The sequence below is a fragment of the Chanos chanos genome, chromosome 5 (genome assembly GCF_902362185.1).
Source record: "Chanos chanos chromosome 5, fChaCha1.1, whole genome shotgun sequence".
NCBI lineage: Eukaryota > Metazoa > Chordata > Actinopteri > Gonorynchiformes > Chanidae > Chanos > Chanos chanos.
The window spans coordinates 49,492,306-49,513,440 of record NC_044499.1 but is presented as its reverse complement, the minus strand read 5'-3'; the positions used below and the strand labels follow the sequence as shown (position 1 = coordinate 49,513,440).

General features: G+C 43.5%; 1 protein-coding gene across 1 annotated transcript in view; it reads right to left on the bottom strand.

Moving 5' to 3' along the window:
* cacna1g (calcium channel, voltage-dependent, T type, alpha 1G subunit) overlaps positions 1 to 21,135 on the bottom strand; it is a 176,003-nt gene that overhangs the window by 60,065 nt on the left and 94,803 nt on the right. The window contains 10 exon segments of the mRNA XM_030773184.1: positions 478 to 499; positions 1,858 to 1,923; positions 4,234 to 4,389; positions 4,611 to 4,725; positions 6,391 to 6,576; positions 6,894 to 7,045; positions 16,334 to 16,716; positions 16,984 to 17,821; positions 18,550 to 18,642; positions 20,564 to 20,855. Of these exon segments, the coding sequence (XP_030629044.1) occupies positions 478 to 499; positions 1,858 to 1,923; positions 4,234 to 4,389; positions 4,611 to 4,725; positions 6,391 to 6,576; positions 6,894 to 7,045; positions 16,334 to 16,716; positions 16,984 to 17,821; positions 18,550 to 18,642; positions 20,564 to 20,855 (2,303 nt within the window).

Genomic DNA, 21,135 nt, shown 5'->3' with positions numbered 1-21,135 from the left:
GTTGACTGTGGTTTTGTAAACAAGGGAAAGAACACAACAGCAAAAGCCAATAGGACACCCACAAGAACAAAACTTTGAGTCGCTAAGAAAAAAAAAAAAAAAAGTTATTACATCACTAGAATTAAGCTCTATTAGTCAGGTCAGGAGAACATCTCCACCCCAGTGGAGAAAAACAAAGAAAAAAACAAGAAGACAAAAAAAAAAAAACCCCAAAAAACAAAAAAACAGGAGCACAGCTGTGATAGGTTGAACTCAGCAGAGCAACGTGGCAAAGCATCATCAGAATCCAATCACCAACTCTCCCACTCGGTGACAGTCGTCGGGGGGAGGGTTATGTTAGCCTTTTACTTTAGCATCAGCACCCACTTTGGTTACTCACAGCATGCCCGTGACCAGGCAATGGACCCTGCTCAACTTCCAGATGTGCTGCGGGCAGATGTGCGGCAGGCCCGTTTCTGCGGGCCCTGGATAACTGAGTCCTCACTCCCACTTGGCCTTTCTAAGCGGAGAGACGAGGTGGAGCCGTAAGACAATAGCTGCAGCGTTCAGACGCGGTCAACTTGCACCTTCAATTCTGAGTGCCAGATTTTCCAGCAGAAAGAAAACAGGGAATTCCTCCCACTGCAGGCACTACACTATCCGAGTTGTGGGATTTTCTCCAAGAATGAGATCAATTCCATATCTTTCTTGAACATGTAAAAGAGGCAGTTTCCTTACTTTGGTTGTGGTATAAATTTTGTTCATAACATTGATCTCCATATGAACAGATAAGGATACTGAGGCTTAAACCCATTGTCGGGTGTCAACTTACAATGACGCCATAAGATAGGTCTTGAGTCAAGTTATTCATGAACAGAGAACTTATTTTGAGATACGAATAACTTATTTTAAGATATTACTTGTTAGACCAGATAAGTTTTGAAAGGACGATCTAATATGTTCTGATTGGAGATCATCTGTGGCAAAATGGCTTCCGAACAATTGGGAGAGAAAAGAGAGCGGACATTTCCGACGCTGCATGTAATGAGGTGACTAACTGAGAAGCGGATCTTGTCGTGGGGCCGGTGAGATACACAGCTCACACAGTATAGAGGAATCATCTGTCACTAAGTGTCACCTAGCACAGCTGTATGGGAGGGAACAGGAACAGGACATGAAATCTACAGACATGACGGTCGCAACATTTCACAGCTGACGTTACTGAACCAGACTGAACTACATACGGAGCAAACTCTTTTCAAAGTCTCCTCTACAGGATCAAGTGTTTAGAAAACCTCTTTATTTTTATACACTGGTTTTGTTTTTTTTGGGGGGGGGGGGGGGGTGTGTGTGAAACGCACTGTATTTAGTGTGTAATTTCTGTTATATTTGGTGCGATAAAATCTGATTCGAAGAGAGCCGAGAAAAACAAACAGAATCCACGGTTAAGAAGGACGAAGAGCCTTGTGTGGACATTGACTATCTCTCTCACAAATCTTGTTCAGTGTTCGTTGTAAAGTCCAGCTTAAGTGACTTCCTGTCCTCTTTATTTTGTTTTCATGTAGCTGTCTGTCTGGCTGGCCTTCCCTGATTTCACTGTGGCTTTCCATAAGCACAAACATATCCTTTCCGCCAGATAAAATTAAGAAGCCGCACAGAACGGATCCGCTGCTGGGTTTTGTAATTTTTTGCCTCAAGCCATTGAACAAGTGAACCTGAAGAGGGACTCTAAGTCAAGTCTGCTTCAACCAAAAAGATAGACAGAAAAAAAAAAAAAAAACAACAACAAAAAAAAACAACCACGAGTGACATTGTCCACAGATGTCAAGATCCCCTTGGTTGGGCTCACAGGGTTAGATCATGCGGAGTTCTACATACCCCTGTGTCCACTGGCAGCTGAATGCAACTCAGCTGGCCGTGAAAGTCCTCCCTCTTGGACAGTTCCTATAGTGGAGACGTTTAATGTTTTACCACAGAAAGGAAACCAGTTAGAGAGTTAGAGCAAGGGGTGGGTGGGAGAAAGAAAGTAGTTTAGTATGTTTGGAGAATTAGAAATGTGAGGAAGCAATTTACTGAACACAGTTAAGTCAAAACTGATAATTGTGTCATTCATATAGAGTTGCTTGTAGAGGGGGAAAAAAAAAAAAAGTATCAAGAATGTTATATCTGTGTGCTCAGGAGAAGTTGGAAGGAAAAAAATAATGGCGAAAATGAACTCTCTGGCTAACAGCGGTGAACCTAAAAATCATACAGAAATCGACTTTAGGTTAGTTGGCACCAGTTTGAATTCATATGTCCTGCCAACATGAAACATGGATGGAAAAACAAGTCAACAATGGTTATGATGTGTTAGTCTGAAAGAGAAAAAAAACATTTTTGCATCAATAACATCATGTGTTGGCATTAGCTCAGGGTAGTTGCAGAGTCACTGCAATGCTAGCAGGGCATTGATCCAGATAATGCATCGTTTAGCTTAACATACGTCATTCAACCGTTGGTTTCCCTGGCAACCCTGTCGCAGTGCAAAGTTCGGACGACTAAAAATAAGCCTGATGTTTGCAGAAATGAATGTAAGTTGTAAAGAGAAGAAATAAAAAAAAACAAAAGAAAACAGCTTTAGGAAGGACTGAATGAAGGAGAGGGTAAATGCTAAACTGAGTTAAAGATCTTATTTGTATCAAACGACTATCAAACATGTGGTGCACAGTGAACTTGTGAAATTTGCTTAGCTAAGCTAATGATAACGCCATTAAAATGGCAGCTGATGTAATTTTGGCTCATTATTTAAAACATTATGTTTATTATTACAGGCTTTGGAGTAGCTAACATTATTTCCTCTAGGGTTGCTATGATGTTATGAGGGAGCTTTTTGTATCCAGCAGACTGGTATAACAAAATCTGGAAGACACAATTACCTTATAAAGCACTGTTGGGCTTTATCCAGGAGATACCTGCAGCCAGACAGACGATGACTGATGCTAAGGAATAACTTGTGTTAAACTTAAATTGATTTTACTTCACACTTTATCTTCTATATTGACGTTATAAGTCTACACAAGAAGAAAATATATGTGCTTTCTACAGACTTACTCAGATACCACTGGACTAGATCAAAAGATTCATCACTAACTAACACACCTGTCTGGACCTGAACTAGAACAGAACTGTGACATGATGTCCACAAAAGGCACAGGAAAAAAAAAATGGTCATATGATTTGACTGCTGAGGAGAATATTAATGTTTTTTGGCGAATAAATATGATGTAAAATTGTTAGATAGGCGGATATATCTCCTCCTGTGGAAAAGTAATTGAGTTTCCATTTCTCCAGAGTATAAAGAAAATATGCCCCTAATCATTTCTTATCAACAAAGGGAAGATCAAAGCTTAGGTGTGTTTGCAGTTTGAGACGGCATTCAATTAAAAATAGCGGCGAAGCCAATCGACGCGATTTGGCCGAGCTCCTTTCAAAAATATGGATCTAAAAACAAATCCTCTCCACTCCCCCCCCACCCCCTCAAAAAAAAGAAAAAAAAAAAAGATACATAGGTATACCGTTTGTATCTTTGATTTATCCTGAGGCTGCCCTGTTTTCATTGTGTCTGTCTTTCTGTCAAAGAAAAATGGTAGCTATGTGTTGGGGAGCTAAGTTATTTCATAAGCGTATGGAAAAAGAGAGGGTAGAACAAAGGGAGGGGAGAGAGAGAGAGAGAAAGAGAGAGAGAGAGAGAGCGTACACATGAGAGAGAGAGAGAGAGAGAGAGAGGAGAAGCGCTTTGAGGTGAGGAGAGAATTGCTCTGGCATGAGTCTGAGGGTTAGCATATGTTTTCTTGCACTGGTCACACACACACACACACACACACACACGCACATGCACATACATACACACACACAAACACACACACACACACACACACACACACACACGCATACACACATGCACATACGCACACACACATGCACACGCACACACACACGCACCCACACATGTGGAAAGCAGACTGAGGTACTTATCACTACCTGTTGAATAATGAAAACCATTAGACCAAGACAAGAGAAAAAAAAAAGAGAGGGCTAAGAATACCCAAGCAGAGGGTTAATGGGGGGAGAGAAGGAGGGCAGAACTGGAATCTGTTCTGGAAGAGCGAGATGGAAAGAATGAGAGAGAGAGAGAGTGAGAGAGAAAGAGAGAGATTATAAAATACAATATGAGAGAGGGAGGGAGGGAGGGAGGATTGAATGGTTGAGCTTTACCTCTGTCTGGAATCCCTCCACTAAGATAGCCACCAGCAGGTTGAAGAGGACGTAGTTGCCAAAGGTCATGAGGGCGATGAAGTAGAGAGCAGCTATGGGCGATGTGGAGGCCATGCCATTATACAAGACTTTATTCCAGTCCTCCTGGGTGAGAATCTAACAGTGCATCAAAGGAGCATTAAACACACGTCCAGAGTACGATAAACACACACGTACACTCAGGCACCGCAAATATATTAACCTGTCACGGCAAACTGTGCTTGCTTAAGCATGCAAACACACACATAGACACACACACTCACACACACACACACAAACACACACACAAACACACACACAAACACAGAGTCACAAACACAGAGTCACGAACAGTTTACCTGGAAGACAGTGACGATGGCCCAAAGCAGAGAGTCAAAGTTCTTGCGGTCTGGTAGAGTGTCTCCATCTCTCTCAGAGCCAAACTTACATCCAAACAAGTGCATACCCAATATGCTGTCATAAACAAAGAGCAGTGGAGACAGACAGACAGACAGGGTCAAAAAGCAATATCAGCTGATGCATCAGTAAACAACCCTGAGGATATCAGCGTTAGCCATGCTGCCTGGTCGCTTCATAAGGAGAAGTTGTGAGTGTGGATTCAGTCAGTGCTATGTGTAAATGTGGATTCAGTCAGTGCTATGTGTAAATGTGGATTCAGTCAGTGCTATGTGTAAATGTGGATTCAGTCAGTGTTAGGTGTAAATGTGGATTCAGTCAGTGTTATGTGTAAATGTGGATTCAGTCAGTGCTATGTGTAAATGTGGATTCAGTCAGTGCTATGTGTAAATGTAGATTCAGTCAGTGATATGTGTAAATGTGGATTCAGTCAGTGTTAGGTGTAAATGTGGATTCAGTCAGTGCTATGTGTAAATGTGGATTCAGTCAGTGCTAGGTGTAAATGTGGATTCAGTCAGTGTTATGTGTAAATGTGGATTCAGTCAGTGCTATCTGTAAATGTAGATTCAGTCAGTGCTATGTGTAAATGTGGATTCAGTCAGTGCTATGTGTAAATGTAGATTCAGTCAGTGCTATGTGTAAATGTAGATTCAGTCAGTGCTATGTGTAAATGTAGATTCAGTCAGTGCTATGTGTAAATGTAGATTCAGTCAGTGATATGTGTAAATGTAGATTCAGTCAGTGCTATGTGTAAATGTAGATTCAGTCAGTGCTAGGTGTAAATGTAGATTCAGTCAGTGCTATGTGTAAATGTAGATTCAGTCAGTGATATGTGTAAATGTAGATTCAGTCAGTGCTCTGTGTAAATGTAGATTCAGTCATTGATATGTGTAAATGTGGATTCAGTCAGTGCTATGTGTAAATGTGGATCCAGTCAGTGATATGTGTAAATGTAGATTCAATCAGTGCTAGGTGTAAATGTAGATTTAGTCAGTGCTATGTGTAAATGTAGATTCAGTCATTGATATGTGTAAATGTGGATTCAGTCAGTGATATGTGTAAATGTAGATTCAGTCAGTGATATGTGTAAATGTAGATTCAGTCAGTGATATGTGTAAATGTAGATTCAGTCAGTGCTATGTGTAAATGTAGATTCAGTCAGTGATATGTGTAAATGTAGATTCAGTCAGTGCTATGTGTAAATGTAGATTCAGTCATTGATATGTGTAAATGTGGATTCAGTCAGTGCTATGTGTAAATGTGGATTCAGTCAGTGATATGTGTAAATGTAGATTCAGTCAGTGCTATGTGTAAATGTGGATTCAGTGAGTGCTATGTGTAAATGTGGATTCAGTCAGTGCTATGTGTAAATGTAGATTCAGTCAGTGATATGTGTAAATGTAGATTCAGTCATTGATATGTGCAAATGTGGATTCAGTCAGTGATATGTGTAAATGTAGATTTAGTTAATGCAGTCACTGTTCAGCTAGACTGCTGCGGTATAGACCGAGGAGCTTAAACCTTATTCCTGTTTTCTTGCTTCATCAGTACAACACTCTGCATCTTTACAGTCCGCGCATAGATTTCCGGTGAGATAAAGTCATTGAGATTGTCACATTAACAAGCACTTCAGGTTCCACACACACAAATGTTCAAAACCAAAATATACAGTCTCTTCGGTTCTTGTGAAAATAGCGAATGTTCTAATCCCGTCCATCTCACCTAAAGATGAAGATGAAGAGCATGAGGAGCATACAAAAGGTCGCCACGTTGTCCATAGTCTTCATCAGAACCACCAGCTGTCTCTGCAGAGCCGGCATGAAGCGGACCAGCTTGAGCACACGCATGAGTCGAAACGTCCTGAGCACAGAGAGGCCGCCTCCCTGCTGACCGACGATCTCCCAAACACTGCGGCACATAAACTTCACTTTAAATTATCAATGACATGCCAGAGAGTCTGCAACTGCAGGAAACAGGTGTGTGCCAGATGTCATATCATTCAAAAAATGGCCTTGGAATGAGATGTTGAAAAATGAAATACGTTGACTCATGCCAGCGGAGGGTGATAATAAAGACGGTTTGTTTCTGTTATGGTCCAGACCAGAACTGAGGAACTGAGTTCATTGCTAAATGGGTAGAATTTTTTTCTTACTACAGAAAACTCAGCTGATGTTCATTTAAGGTGTGAGCAAGTTTGGTAAGGCTGAGAAAATCAGCAAACACACCTGATGACAACGATAATGCCATCGAAGATGTTGTAAGGGTTCTTGATGTAGCCAAATGGCCCGTACACCAGCAGTTTAAGGAGCATCTCCAGTGCAAACAAACTGGTGAAGACAATGTTGCTGATCTCCAGAGCATTGGTCAGTTCTTCAGGCTGAAAGAGCGGGACAGGAGGAGAGAAAACGTAAATAAAAAGAAAAAAAAAAAAGGAAGACAGTGAGAGACAACAACAATAAAAACAACAACAAAAATAGGTCAGAGAAATTAACAGAGCATTCAGCCATTTCAAAATTCTTGCTTCCTGTTTATGTCAAACACTTTGTGATCATTTCCGATCGTGCACTTTTAATTAGAGTTTTCCGAATGCGAACAGCGTCCTTGCACACCAGCAATTTTTTTCACAGGATGTCCGGAGGGTGAGATGTAGAGAAAACGAGAAAGAGAGAGAGGGAGAGAGAAGAAGAAGAAGAAGAAGAATTCGTTGCCGGTACACGTGAACATTATCCAGTTTTCCAGAACAGGAAACATATCGTACCGACGCTCCGATCCAGCATCAATACTCCTAATAACGTGTTGACACATATCAGAGGGGGATGACGTCTACAGGGAATGACAGACAAATCATAACAGATCTAATCAAACTCCAGCAACACGGGGGAGGAGGCGAGAGGGGGAAAACTGGAGGCCTAAGTGGACTCACGCTACTTAACAGGGTTTTTTTTTGTTTTTTCTCTTGCTTTCTCTTCTTTTTCCTTCACAGTAAAATCATTAGTGATGCAGACCACCCGAGACTGCTAATGACAGAATGACTGCTTACATTAGCCTTGCCCAGAGATGCCATAGCACACAGCTAATGTATCACTTTCCTCAGCCAGTCTACTGATTATTTTGCAAAGCATTTAGGTACACACTCACACACAGGGGTGGAGAGGTGCCAACTTCTGCCCATGTGGCTGTAGGAGAGTAATCCAAAAGGCGGTAAGTGAAGCTCAAATAAAAAAAATTTTTAAAAAGTGAGGAGGGCTTTTTACTTTTTCTTTTCTTTTCTTATTCAAATAAAACTGTTGTTACAGAGAGAGAGGGAGAGAGAGAGGTAGAGAGAGAGAGAGAGAGAGAGAGGCAGAGAGAAAGGGAGAGAGAGAGAGAGGTAGAGAGAGAGAGAGGGAGAGAGAGAGAGAGGTAGAGAGAGAGAGGGAGAGGGAGAGAGGGAGAGAGAGGGAGAGAGAGAGAGGCAGAGAGAGCGCTTACTTTAAAAATGTGATCAGATTCGGTCTCAGTGGCACACATTCATTAGAAATAATGAAATTTATATCATTTCTGTCGATATTTAACAGCACAACGTTAACATCTTAACATCCATATGAACAGGAGAAATTGTGTATTACGTAAAAAAAAACCAATGCATGGTGTAGGGTTGACACAGCATTAACAAAGAAAGCATAGATAAACACACAAATGAATAAATAAATAAATAAATAAACAAGAATAATTTTTTTCATCAACCTACTTACTTCCCTGTTTTTCCTCTGTGAAGTTTCTCTGAGGCAAATGGGCTTACCTCCTAAATAACCAAATGCAATGACCAAACACCACATTACTCATTTGCACTAAAATCCCTTTTCTGCAGGTGAAGTACAAAGGGATAAAGAAAAAAAGAAAAAAAACAAAATCCCCCAGGTTCAATGGTAGAATTGATGTTGTTGATAGTGCGGCATGTGGGGAGAGATTTTTACGAGGTGCGTATGAATTGGACGAGACATATAAGCTTGCTCATATTTTGCTTTGGATGCTGTCTTTTGCGATTGTAAAAAATTCTACTGGGCAACAGAGCCTAACTCACGCAGATGCACACGCACACGCACACGCACACGCACACGCATGCATTCTTGGAGCATCGTGGCTGGCTGCTTTTAATGAACACCCTCTTAAATCGCTCTTAAACAGGCACAGCGTCCCCTGGCACCAAACGATTCGTTTATCAGAACTAACGACGTGTACGGAACCAAGCAGTCTTTAAAAAAAAAAAAAAAAACGATGTATGTACACAGAATCGTAATTGCGCCACGCCCTGTGAGGAGGACAGAAACGCCTTGAATGCCGTAATTGTTTTTCCTAAATGATCGTCTCAGCGACGTAATGACAAAAAAACACAATTACATTGAGTACGGAGATGAAGAATAACATGGAAATGACTAATCGAGTTAGGCTTAATCTAATCTAATACAGTACAGCTCCTAGGCGCATTATGATGAAGTGCGGAGCTATTTGTGGTGTCTGCGGACTCTGACAGGGTGCGGGGCCAATCTTTCCTCATCACGGCTGCCCAGGGTTGGGCCCTCTCTAACCAGCAGGAGACCACTCTGCTCTGCTCCTCTCTGCCTGGTGAGGATCTTCGGTTCAAACCAGGACTTCTCGTGTCTTACATAAAATGCTAAAATCCCTAGTCTATCTGCTTCTTTTTTTTTTTTTTTTTTTTGCTTTTTTTTTCCTCCGCAGACAGAACAAGGCTGAAGACAGTACTTGGACCAAAACAAGGTGGTTACATGGAGATTTGTGTGTATGTGTGTGTGTGTGTGTGTGTGTGTGTGTGTGTGTGTGTGTGTCTTTGCGTGCGTGTGTTACGTGCACACATACTCAGTGTCCGAGGCGGCGTTTCTGGATTTGAGGTAATCAAAAAATTGCTATTATGACACTCAATATATCATGTTACCACAAATCTCCAGTTTGGGAGGAACGCATCATGAGAAAGCATTGTATCTACCTCAGAGAAGACGTGATGTGCAGCCCACAGTAGAGTCTACAGAGGCCTAGTCTTCCTCTCTATCATCTGTTTATGTTCAAGTCAAGCGTTGTGTCCCGTGCCTTTTCCCGTGCCGTGAGGAGCACACCAGACCAGACGCTGTCTGCCAGAGTGCCCAGACACTCAGACATACAGCACTCAGGCGTACCCCCCCCCCCCCTCGGCCTGACCCCCTCATATCTGCTACTGTCTGCTGGAGCATGAACGCAATGAGAGACATGGACACTCAAGAGGCCATGTTCTTCCTCAAAACTGAGAGAACAGACTGTGTTGTGTTCCAGGCACACTTCAGCATACATTTGTATGTATGTGGGTGTGTGTGCGTGTGTGTGTGTGTGTGTGTTCTTGCTTAGGCTACACATACTTGATAACTCAGTATAGCCACTGTACAGAGCTGAGTCAGTCAGCAACAGTCTACTCCAATGTCACAGGAAATTCTATGAACAAGTTTGGAATGAAATGGGTTTTGTAATCCACTTTTACCACTGGTCTGCTGCACCTGACACTCAGCGCGGTACAAACGGAGGAGAAGATTCTTGAGGAACGATGCTAAGGTAGGGACTGGGCAGAGACAATGCTACTGCTGCTGTCACACTGTTTAATCCAGACAAATAGCTGGGAAACTTTGTAATTGCGTTTTGTGTTCTTCAGAGAAAAGTCTTCACAGCCTGAAAGTGTTGAAATATGAGCTCTTTCATTAATGACGACAAACAGAACCTGCTGCTCTTTCCAGATTAAATAGTAGCCCACAATATGATTTTGACGTGCACTCTAGACCAATTAATTAATCAACCACCTCTTTTGTTCAGCATAAGCATCATTCAAAGTGTTATCACTAGCTTAACTTTCCCAAAAATTCTCCTTCTCTTGTTTTTTTGTTTGTTTGTTTGTTGTTCCTTGAACAATGAAGGTTAAGCATTCAGCTCAGGCACATTACTGAATCCTGCCTTGCTGGGGTCATGAACCCAAAACTAAACTAAAGCTTTACAGTCATAAGGCCACATCCCTGCTCTGGTGATATGTCTCAGGTGACAATGGTCACTACTTCAGACTGCATTTTTTTTTTTTTTTTGGTGGGTACTGATAGCGTCTGTGTTCTGGACTCCTGATTGCAGTGTGAGGAGGAATGTTGAAGAACCCTGGCCTGAGACCTTGCAGACTAAAGGAAACCTGTCTGAGAGGAGAAGACCATGCCAATGTTATCAGCAGCGAGATGGGCTTCAGTCAGATCAGCGTCTGCAGGACCTCCCCCCTGAGATAACCCCTCCTGACTTGCTCCTAAGACTCCTCTTTAAAACAGGCACTCCTCAGCCAAGTACCCTTCTAACCCATCACTGTGTGCTCTTGTCACAGCCCAGCCTCCTAATGAGGAGGTGTCCAGTTCTCTCAACAGCCAGCAGGAGACCTCCTCATCCAACTCCCAACGACCATCAACAACTCCTCTAATGAGTTGCCTCATCAGTCTGAGGAGCTGCAGGAAAAGAAAAAGGAGAGGAAGAGAAGAGGTAGAAGGCTGAGACAGATTGTGCAGAAGGGGCTGGTTACGTGGCTGGTTTGACAATAGCCAACGACCTCAAAAAGCAGGAACCGTCCAAAACAAGAATCGACCATTTATTAATAGTGTGTGGCTTAAAATCCTGGGCCACATTTTTGGCTGCTTGTCAAGTATTCCATCTGCGGACCATAAAAGGCAAAGCTTTTAATGTGAGGGAGAGGGCACTTACAGAACGGGAAGGGAAGATCCATCTACCCAATGTAAGACCTCCCCCCACGTCTACCCCATCCCCATCCCCTACCCCAGCCCTGGCCACCCTGCCCCTGCCTTGGTAGAGGGCCCTCGCTCTGTGTCTGAGATGCACATGGGCCCTGAAGCGTGTCTGAGACAGAAAGCTCCTTGTAGTGAGTCACCTCCAAACACACACACACATACACGCACACACACACACACACACACACACACACACACACACACACACACACACATTTGTGCTCTGTAATGCATGTCGTGTTAGCCCACTCTCTCATATCCTGTGCGTTAGAGATAACTATGGTTTGATGCAATGAATATGTATTAAAATCTAGTAAAATATTATAATCACTCTGAAAATACCTGTCAAAACAGGAACACTACGCTACTTTAAATGAGAAAATGAGTGAATGACCAAAGAGAGGAAACGCACACACACACACACACACACACACACATACACACACACATTTATAAACACAGATACACATTCAGACACACACACACATGCAAACAAACAATTCAGTGAATCATTTTCGACTTTTCTGTAGACATACATTAATTTCTACCAACTGTAATCAAATTAATTATGCTTATTAATCTGAAATTGCACATAATTGCAAACAGCCTGGGCAGATCTGAATGGGAAAAGCTTGCTAATAATTGCCCATTATGTAAGAAATCCACTGGTCCCGGCAGCTGCGAGGGTTACAGCAACCCTGCAGGGACAATCTGAGCCCAACTCCTGCTGGCTACCAATCAATGCCAATATATACTGACTAATGCCAGTCTCGAACTGTACAATGTAGACACACTACACTTTTGTATTTTAATATCCAACAGTGTGTATGCATTAAGCATTTGAGTAAGTGGCCTATTTTGTATTAATCCCTGTGAAGCAATGTGTTGATACCTCCAGGCTAGTGCTGTGCACTGAGATATGATTCTTTTGTTGTGAGACATGACAGGCAATGGCACTGGATGTAGTAACTCTTCTGACACTACAGCAATGCTATTTCTTTTTCTTCTTTCTTTCTTTTTCTTTTTTTTTTTTTTTTTTTTTTTTTTTTTTGCCGAAAGACAGACTTAAATCTTGTTTGCGTTCACATTAGGACCCGACCACCAGAAGACGTAAAGTCAATAAAACCTGACCACAATCCACTAATAGCTTGTTTACTGGTTTTAGCGGTCTGCGAAAATGTTCAGACTCAAACTAAGTGGTAGTATTCAGGTATTTTCTCCACATAAAGAACAATATCAATACTGTAATTGATCTGTACTGTGAAAAAGCAAAGTAAGATGGGGATTATAAGACTAGAGCTTTCAGAGAGGGAGAGAGAACACAGGAGAGAGGTCCTGTTTAAACCGTAAACAGAGGAGAAGTACTTTAAGGGACCTGAATGTAGATGAGAGGATACTTTCAATCTGGTAAGAAGATGGCATATAAATGATCTTTACCCAGGGAGAAGGAGAAGGGGAGAGAGAGAGAGAGAGAGAGGGCGAGAGAGAGAATGAGCGTGAGAGGAGAAAGGAGTAAAAGGGAGTGAGAATGGGGAAGTTGTTGAGATTTGTTTTTTTTTTAAGTAAGAGAATAGAGATGGAGATGTTCCAGTAGGTTTACATTAAAGCTCTCAAATCAGAACCACACTTTGCGCAGTTTCCAATAGCTGGCAAGTGGTTAGGCTCGCGAGGTTTATGCATGTAACGCACAGCGATCAGCATGTCTCCTTTCCAAGAAACACAACAAGTCTGATGCTGATGAGGAGAACATTGGAACTAGTCTGCCTTGTGCAACTCAACTTAACCTTTATTTATTTAGCTAGTTAGTTATTTTGTTTACTGTAGCTTAATTCACCATGGTAACCGCATCAGCTTCTGTTCATTTCAACAGTGTGTGATTTTTTTTTTCTGTCTCTCTCTCTCTCTCTCTCTCTCTTTTTTTTTTTTCCTTTGAAGCTCAAGAGGAACACATAATTGTGAACTTGTGTTTTCGAGAACTTTTCGAGAACTCTTTGAGAACGCGCACAGCTACCACTCTGCTCCATAAGCAGTAAAACACAGCTGAAATCCTCCCCAGAAGAGCAAAGCAGAAACGGAGTGACTGCCAAATCCGGCCTGGGCTGGATGGGGTAGCGATGTAAGATGTCAATGGTTTGAAGGAGCTGAGCTCTCAGATGCTCAGAAGATGGGTTAGATCAGTTGTCTGCCTAACGGTGTTTTAAAAGCGCTCGTTCGGGAGAACACGAGGCCACGTCCTAAACCCGGCCAATGGGGAAAAATAAATAAATAAATAAAGAAGAATTGAATTACGAGGATGAGGAGAGAGAGAGAGAGAGAGAGAGAGTAGCGATATGGAGGTTGAGGGGAGGGGGTGGGGGGGGGGGGGGGGTGGGGTGGGGGCTGTTGGGGTGCTGGGGTGGGGGTAGAGAGAGAGAAAGAGAAAGGGAGCAATAAAACCTCCAGGAAAGTAAAAGAGAGCAGATGCAATTAGGCAGGTTGGCGTCAAGTTTTATTTGCTTAGGGAGTGGGTCAAAGAACCTGAGTAACCTTGTAAATCCAAAATTCCTCCTCAAGCCCAGTCTCCCGTGCTCCAGATGGTCCGCCTCGATAAAGGAGATTCACGTTGCCAGATTTCCCCAGGAGCCTTCAGGGAACAACGCAGGGGAAAAGAGAGAGAGAGAGACGGAGAGAGAAAGAGAAGGAGAGAGAGAGACAGAGAGAGAGAAAGAGAGAGAAAGAGAAGGAGAGAGAGAGAGAGAGAGAAAGAGAGAGAGAGGTGGGGGGGCAGAGTAGGGGCTGGTAGGCTGGTCCTTGGAGGGAGAGGAACACCACCCATGTGTTTGTGCTCTACTCCCTTAGGCTCCCGCAAACACTGCAGGAGCCCACAAAAGCCAGCGAGGGCTATGAGATCACCTTCCCTTTCTTTCAAGTCCAACACGCTCGTATGCACATGCATGCACCATACACACACACACACACATGCAGACACGCACACACACATGCACACAAACACACTTTGGTCTACTTAGAGCACTACTAACTAATTCTGAGGTCAAAAGTTCATGTGCTTGCAGAGATGCCTTTAACTAATACAGAACAAATGTTCTATGTCAACATAGTCCATGTAGTCAATAATAATAATAATAAAAATAATAGTAATAATAATAATAATAATTGGAATGAGTCATAACAACTAGATAATCCACTCTGGCGATCTTAAAGAGATGAAAAAGACAGATGTTGTTATATGATAAGTAAACTTTTCAAAGAACGAAGCAATCGTTAAAGCATGGATCCTCTAAATCAGGAGATCAACAGAAAGCCATTCATCATTCATCAAAACATTTTTTTTTTGGTCCTCTGTACGATATCAATCATTTCCCTTTTTCCCGACCGTGTCGAGGGAACACGAGGGAAGCGGGGACGGCGTAGACGGGCGATGTTGTGTGCCCGCCGAAGGATCTGGAAACGAGAAAGAGCCGCGCAATAAATGAATAAACACACAACAATGACTTTCAGATGTGTGTCAGCCGCCTGTTCTCATCGATTCAGCCTTCGCACTTGTGCCTGTTTGGCCAACATGGCCCGAATTACTCTCCTCCACAGTAAACAACACGAACACAAGATGCGTGAAAAGCCTGGAATTCCGTAAGCCTAAATAAAAAATAAAAAAAAAACTTCGCCGAGGGAGAGCGCTGAAACCGCTGACGTGCAGATAAAGCGAAGAGCAAAACAGAAACGTTGAAAATACCCCGTAACACGAGACGGGCGCTACATAACATCTCGCTCCACTTTCTTTCGTAAACTGAGCCACAGGAATGGAATCAATACATAACACACAGGCTCCGTTTAGCGGGGTCGGACCTGCACTGTGGAGCACTGGTGTTTTCTTGTGATGTCTAGGTTGGGTTAAGAGCTGTTGAACTGCACACCCTCAGAGACGGTTTGAGTCATTCCGCACGAGGTATACACCGCTGCTATGAAGGAATGAGCCGTTTTACCCATCGGAAAAAAAAAAAAACTTTTAAAGATGAGCCGTTACGGCACCGAGACCGTTATCGTACGCGGCGAGGATTATTAATGCACGCACAGAGATACAGAGACACAGAGACGCACTTCTTCTTTCCCATGTAACAAAAAGAGATCTTTTTGTCTTCTGCCACGGTGACATCTCCACGGGCCATTAGGCAAGAGAGAGATGGAATACCTGGGGCAATCTTTCTCAGCCAGGCACTTGAGAGGGAGGCACCACACAACTTCAACATGTGCTGTGGTTTTGGACTCTCAACCCAAAGCACGTCACCTCGGCTCCCAGAATAGCACTGCTTGGTAATGATTATGGGGGGTGGGGGGTGGGGGGGGGGGCATCACTGTGGTAAACAATGGGAGAATCTCAACCTGTAAACCTCCTTAGAGATTTAAAAAAACAAACCAAAAAAAAAAACAAAACAAAACAGCGTGGAGTCAAGGTAATCAGTGTCAACATACCACTCTGTGATGCATTGCTTTGTAATACAAAGAGGTTCACCTCTTTACCATATGACGTCTGTTCGTGTGTGTGTGTGTGTGTTTGTGGTTTACGTTTTTCTGTCTTGTGTGGACCAAATGTCCCCAATATGATATAAACACGACTGGTGGGGCTATAGTGAGGATATTTGCTTGAAGCCACTTTGGGAAAGTGTTTTTTAAAAGGTATCGCTGTTGTTCCTGATACAAATATTTTTGGGACAAAGTTAAAAAAAATCTTCAGTTATAGTAAAACGGAAGGAAATGGGGACCCTCCCCAGGAATGTGTGTGTGTGTGTGTGTGTGTGTGTGAGTGTGTGTCAGTGTGTAGCCATCACCCTTCGTATGCATTGGTTTAATTCATGTACAACCCAGTAAAATGCACTAACCTGCTCATGGTATTCGATGCCCATGCTCAATGTGTTGATGAGAATGGCAATCATGATGCCCCGCCCAAAGTACTTGCTGTCCACTATCTTACGAAATGTGTCGCACACCAGTCTCCAGAAGTGCACGACTTTGGCCGCCCGTGCCCCGAGGGCAAACTTCTTCTTCTTTTTGTTGGGATCCCTATTATCCCTGTAGTGAGCATCCTGGGTAAACTCGTAGACGCCCTCGCTGTCCGATTCAGCCGTTTCGTTTCCCTCTGTCCCCTCTGAGTCGTTGCTCGCACGATTAATGCAGTACGGACAGGTCTCGGGGTCAAAGGTCAAAGCAGGGTCTAAGTTGATGGTACTGCAGTTAGGTGCTGACAGCTTGGAGGGTGCCTTGTCTGGAAAAGACCACAGAAATCATTGCTAAAGTATAGATATATCCAAGGTTACATTTTATCATTTACCTCCGGGGCCAAGTCATTATTAAATTAGAAAGACAGTGTTTTGTCGAGTCCAGGCAGTGACTGACACTGGCACGTATTTCTGAGCTGAGTGCTAAATGAACTCAGAGACTGTTAAGTGAACACTGTGAGTGTTTATAAAAATCCCAGAGTTCGTTTAACTCTGGCCAATTTGCTGTGTAGCTGATAATGTGCTTCACTTACCTGTAGGACTGTGAGTCTCCACCAGGCATTGTGAGGTGTTTATGGGCTGTGGAGGAATGTTGAGGTTGGTAAGGACGCTACCAGTGCAACTCCCTCCCACTAGCTCAGCTAGGGGCCTTTGTCTGAACTGTTCCAAAGGCAAGCAGGGCTGCAGCGTGGGGTAGTTTTTATGCGCCGGCCCTGCAAACGGCACCGAATTCCTTTTGTAAGCCTGGAGAGCAGCAGAGGGAGGGAAGGGTCTGCTGTTTAGAGGCTCGTTGTGACAGTCGGCGTGATAGACGCTGCGCACCGACTCCATGCTGCTGGGCCCCACGGGGGCCGGCCTTGGGGAGGCGGGGTCAGTCGCAGTGGCGACGGCCGACAGCACGAGGGACCCGGAGCCCGGGCCCGCGTTGTTGAAGTTCCCGTTCCGGGAGCCGGGCTCCAGCTCTCTGCCCACCTCGTTCCTTACGGTCCCGTTGCCAAGGTGATAGTGATGATGATGATGGTGATGATGATGGTGCACCAGGTGATGGATGGAGCTCTTCCGTTTCTGTCGACGTCTCTTGGCGGCAGGAGGCTCTTGGGCAGGTGAGGCGCGTACCCTCAGGCCTGCCCTGCGCGCCAGATACCGGATGACGTGACCGATCTGACGGGTGGCCTTACGAACCACGTGGACCAGGTATTTAAGCAGCTCGTCGTAGCAGCTGCCCGGCTCAGAGAAGCTGGCCAGAGTACTGGCGTTAGACATGAAGCGAACCCGCTGCTCCTTCATCAGCTGACTTTCTCGCTGCTTAGTCTCAGAGAACTGCGTGGCTATGACAACCAGGCACAGGTTAATCATGAAAAAAGAGCCCACCTAGACAGACAGAGAGAGAGAGAGAGAGAGAGAGAGAGAATTCCCTTCAACTCCCTAGTTTTGAACCAAGGACTTAAATTTAATACTACCAACAGACAAAATATTACTTAAATATAACACATTATTTGAAAACATTCTCACTTTTTTTTCCCACTCTACCTTAACAATCCTCTGCAGATGTGTGTAGAAACTAAAGTACTTAAGAACACTCTTTGAATCACTAGCGGTCATTCACAGCAGTGCAAACAACAGTTCCGACCATTACCCGGCAATCAAGCCCTCATAATACTCGCTAACCATCGCCCGCTTTTCTCGACAAAGTCGCACAGGCAGCTGCAAAACTGAACAGTAGAGTATTTCTTGGAGTTGCCAATGATTGAGTGCTCAGTGTTATATTCATTACATCAAGTCGCAGTGCCTGAGCCAAATAAAACATGATTCACTGCCCTCTCCACATGTTCTCCTCACAGGCTAAGCATCCATTTCTTCAGAAATAATTGGTGAACATTTGAGAATGTGAGTTTGAACAGATAATTCTGTCATGCCTGTGCTCTGGGCTACGGAGTCTCTCTTTGAAAGTGAGTTATAGCAGACGCGGAGCGAGGCAGTATTTCTTGTCAAACGAAGCCGTACCCTGACAAAACTCATACGCGGCCCTCCTCCACCTCCTCCTCCTTCTCCTGCAGACGTCCTGCTAAGGACTGCGTTCGGAAGAAAGAGCCACTTACTATGATCAGGAGGATGAAGTAGATGAAGTTGTAGAAGGAGTGAGCATCCATCACAAAGTACATGATGTCCACCCAACCCTCCAGAGTGATGACCTGCAGGGGGAGAGACAGAGCAACCAGATGACGAACAGACAGAGGACAGAGGAACTTCGGCTGTAGGGCAATATCATCTGTTAAGGTTATGACAAGCGCCCCGGAAAACAACGGCGAGCGGAGAATTTAGTGAGGGTGAAAAGAAAATGAGGAAATAAAGGATTTGTTGGCACTGCGTGTCCTCTCTGGTGACAAACCAATAATTGAATATACAAACATGAAAAAAAAAAGGTACGGACTATAAAGTCATTTCAAAAGTTCTGTGCTAGGTACAGTAATTTATTCTGTAAAACCTGTAAAAGATTAGGACCAAGTCCAAAAACCTCAGGTAAGTGGCTTCCTCAAAGGTAAAAAAAAAATTATATATGTGTATATATATATATATATATATATATATATGCACACACACATACATACACATACACACATGCTGTGTGTGTGTGTGTGTATATATATATATATATATATATATATATATATATGTATAGTGTTTATGTTTATTTGACTTGGGAATGCTGAGTTTTGTTACTTGTTTCCTCTGTAATCAGTCACCTAAGCGTTTTTTTGAGTACTCCTAACTTTAAAGTGCAAAGTCTCCCAAAGTCACAACTCTCACTGCCTCTGCTCTCTTCTTTGTCCCGTCTGTCACTCCAGAGACAATTGAGAGCAACACTTCTCCTGCAATTTGCGAGCAGCTATCGAGCGTGATACCAGAACGAGGAGCTGTCAGTCGGCTAATTCATTTCTGAGGAACTGAATTAGGCGTCTAGCACATGGAACTCAGCATTGGGTGTTTCGAAAAGTAAAAAAAAAAAAAAAAAGATTGAGATTTCAGGCTCTCTCAGTGTTCAGTGGATGGCAGCTCTTAAATATTTGATCGATTTTCTATTTTGACTTTTGTCCCCACATAAGAAACACATTTTCTCAGAGGGAGACTTATGAGTGTGGGCTATTTTAATTGAATTTATGATTGAAATTTCAGGGACAGTGTGTTAGACATTGAAAAGTTTATTAGTGTCTTGAGATAAGATACACCCCCCCCCCCCCCCCCCCCCCCAAAAAAAATGTGCTGAACTCTAGAGTCATCTTGGTGTCAGTTCCTGAGATGGCTAATCTAACATCCCAAAGTCCCAGGCCTGAGGTGGAGAGCCTGGGAACCGAATCAATAAAGCGTGGGCTTAATGCGGGTTCAAGGCATACTAGAAACATGGTATACATCGTTATAAACCATTGATTCATTGCTGGATGAATCATTGATCACTGTTCTAAATGGTTGGTCTGGATTCCAGCTCTTTCGACACTGAGTGGAACACCTTAGCTAGAGCAGCTTAATGTCACAATGCCAATATTCAAACCAAATGACCTTCTGTGTATGAGGTGTATGATTTTCATCTACTGTGAGGAAACTGTGCGAAAGAGTACTTATCACGGAAGAGTGGACTGCTTTCCTGAAGGCAACTGCTTGTACTAATGAGCATACAGTAACCCTGGCCCTGAAATGGTTGATTATCTAAACGCTTTTAAAAGCTTTTAATTGTGTTTTCTACCACCCAGATTCATCAGAACTTTTCTCATTTTACATGGGCCAGAGCGACTAAGGCTGATACATCCGTGTTATTGAATCATAAGGAAATTTTAACGTCTCACATGCAAGGTCACTTAGCATGTTTCATGACGGCATTATCACAAATTTAATGTTGTCATAATCACATTAAAAAAATGATCAGTTTTTATGATGATATCGCATAGCCTTCCACAAAGTTCTCATGAAGCGAAACTCAAAAGGGGAACAGACAAGAACACCCCATCTTCAGCGCTATCAGCAGTGTCCCCCACATGACGCTCAAACAAAAATCCGAAAGTCATTTTTGGGCGGTCACACGCGCTGTCGTGTTAAAGCAAAGTCAGAGAGAATATTAACCTGAAAGATGGCTATCCAAGCATAACCAATGTTGTCAAAGTTGATAGCCCCCTTAAAGGGGTTGATGGATCCTGCGGAGCAGTTGGTGTAGTACTGGTTCCAGTTGACACAGGTGGTGTTGTCTGTGCTGTTGTATGAGGCCATGTCTAGCTGGCACTGCAGTCCCTCCTCATGCAGGGTGGGGATGGCACTGCAGAGACGCATACCGTTCTCCTTCTGCTGTGAGCAGATAAAAGGGCTCTCGTCATCATTCTCTGTATGGTAGTACTCATGGAGCCCCAGCGACGGAGGACTGGAACGGGAGGAGAACAACATATCAGTGATCCATCATCAGGTGTATCTGTGCGTTCTTATGTGTCTGTGTGTGTGTGTGTGTGTGGTTTTTATGGTTTGTGGGGACCAAATGTCTTCATAAGGACAAGGTCGTGTGCGTGTGTGTGTGTGTGTGTGTGTGTGTGTGTGTGTGTGTGTGTGTGTGTGTGTGTGTGTGAGGTTTCTGCGGTTTGTGTGACACACAGCCTTCGGTCCCCAGAAGGGTGTGTGTGTGTGTGTGTGTTTGCAGGTGCACATAA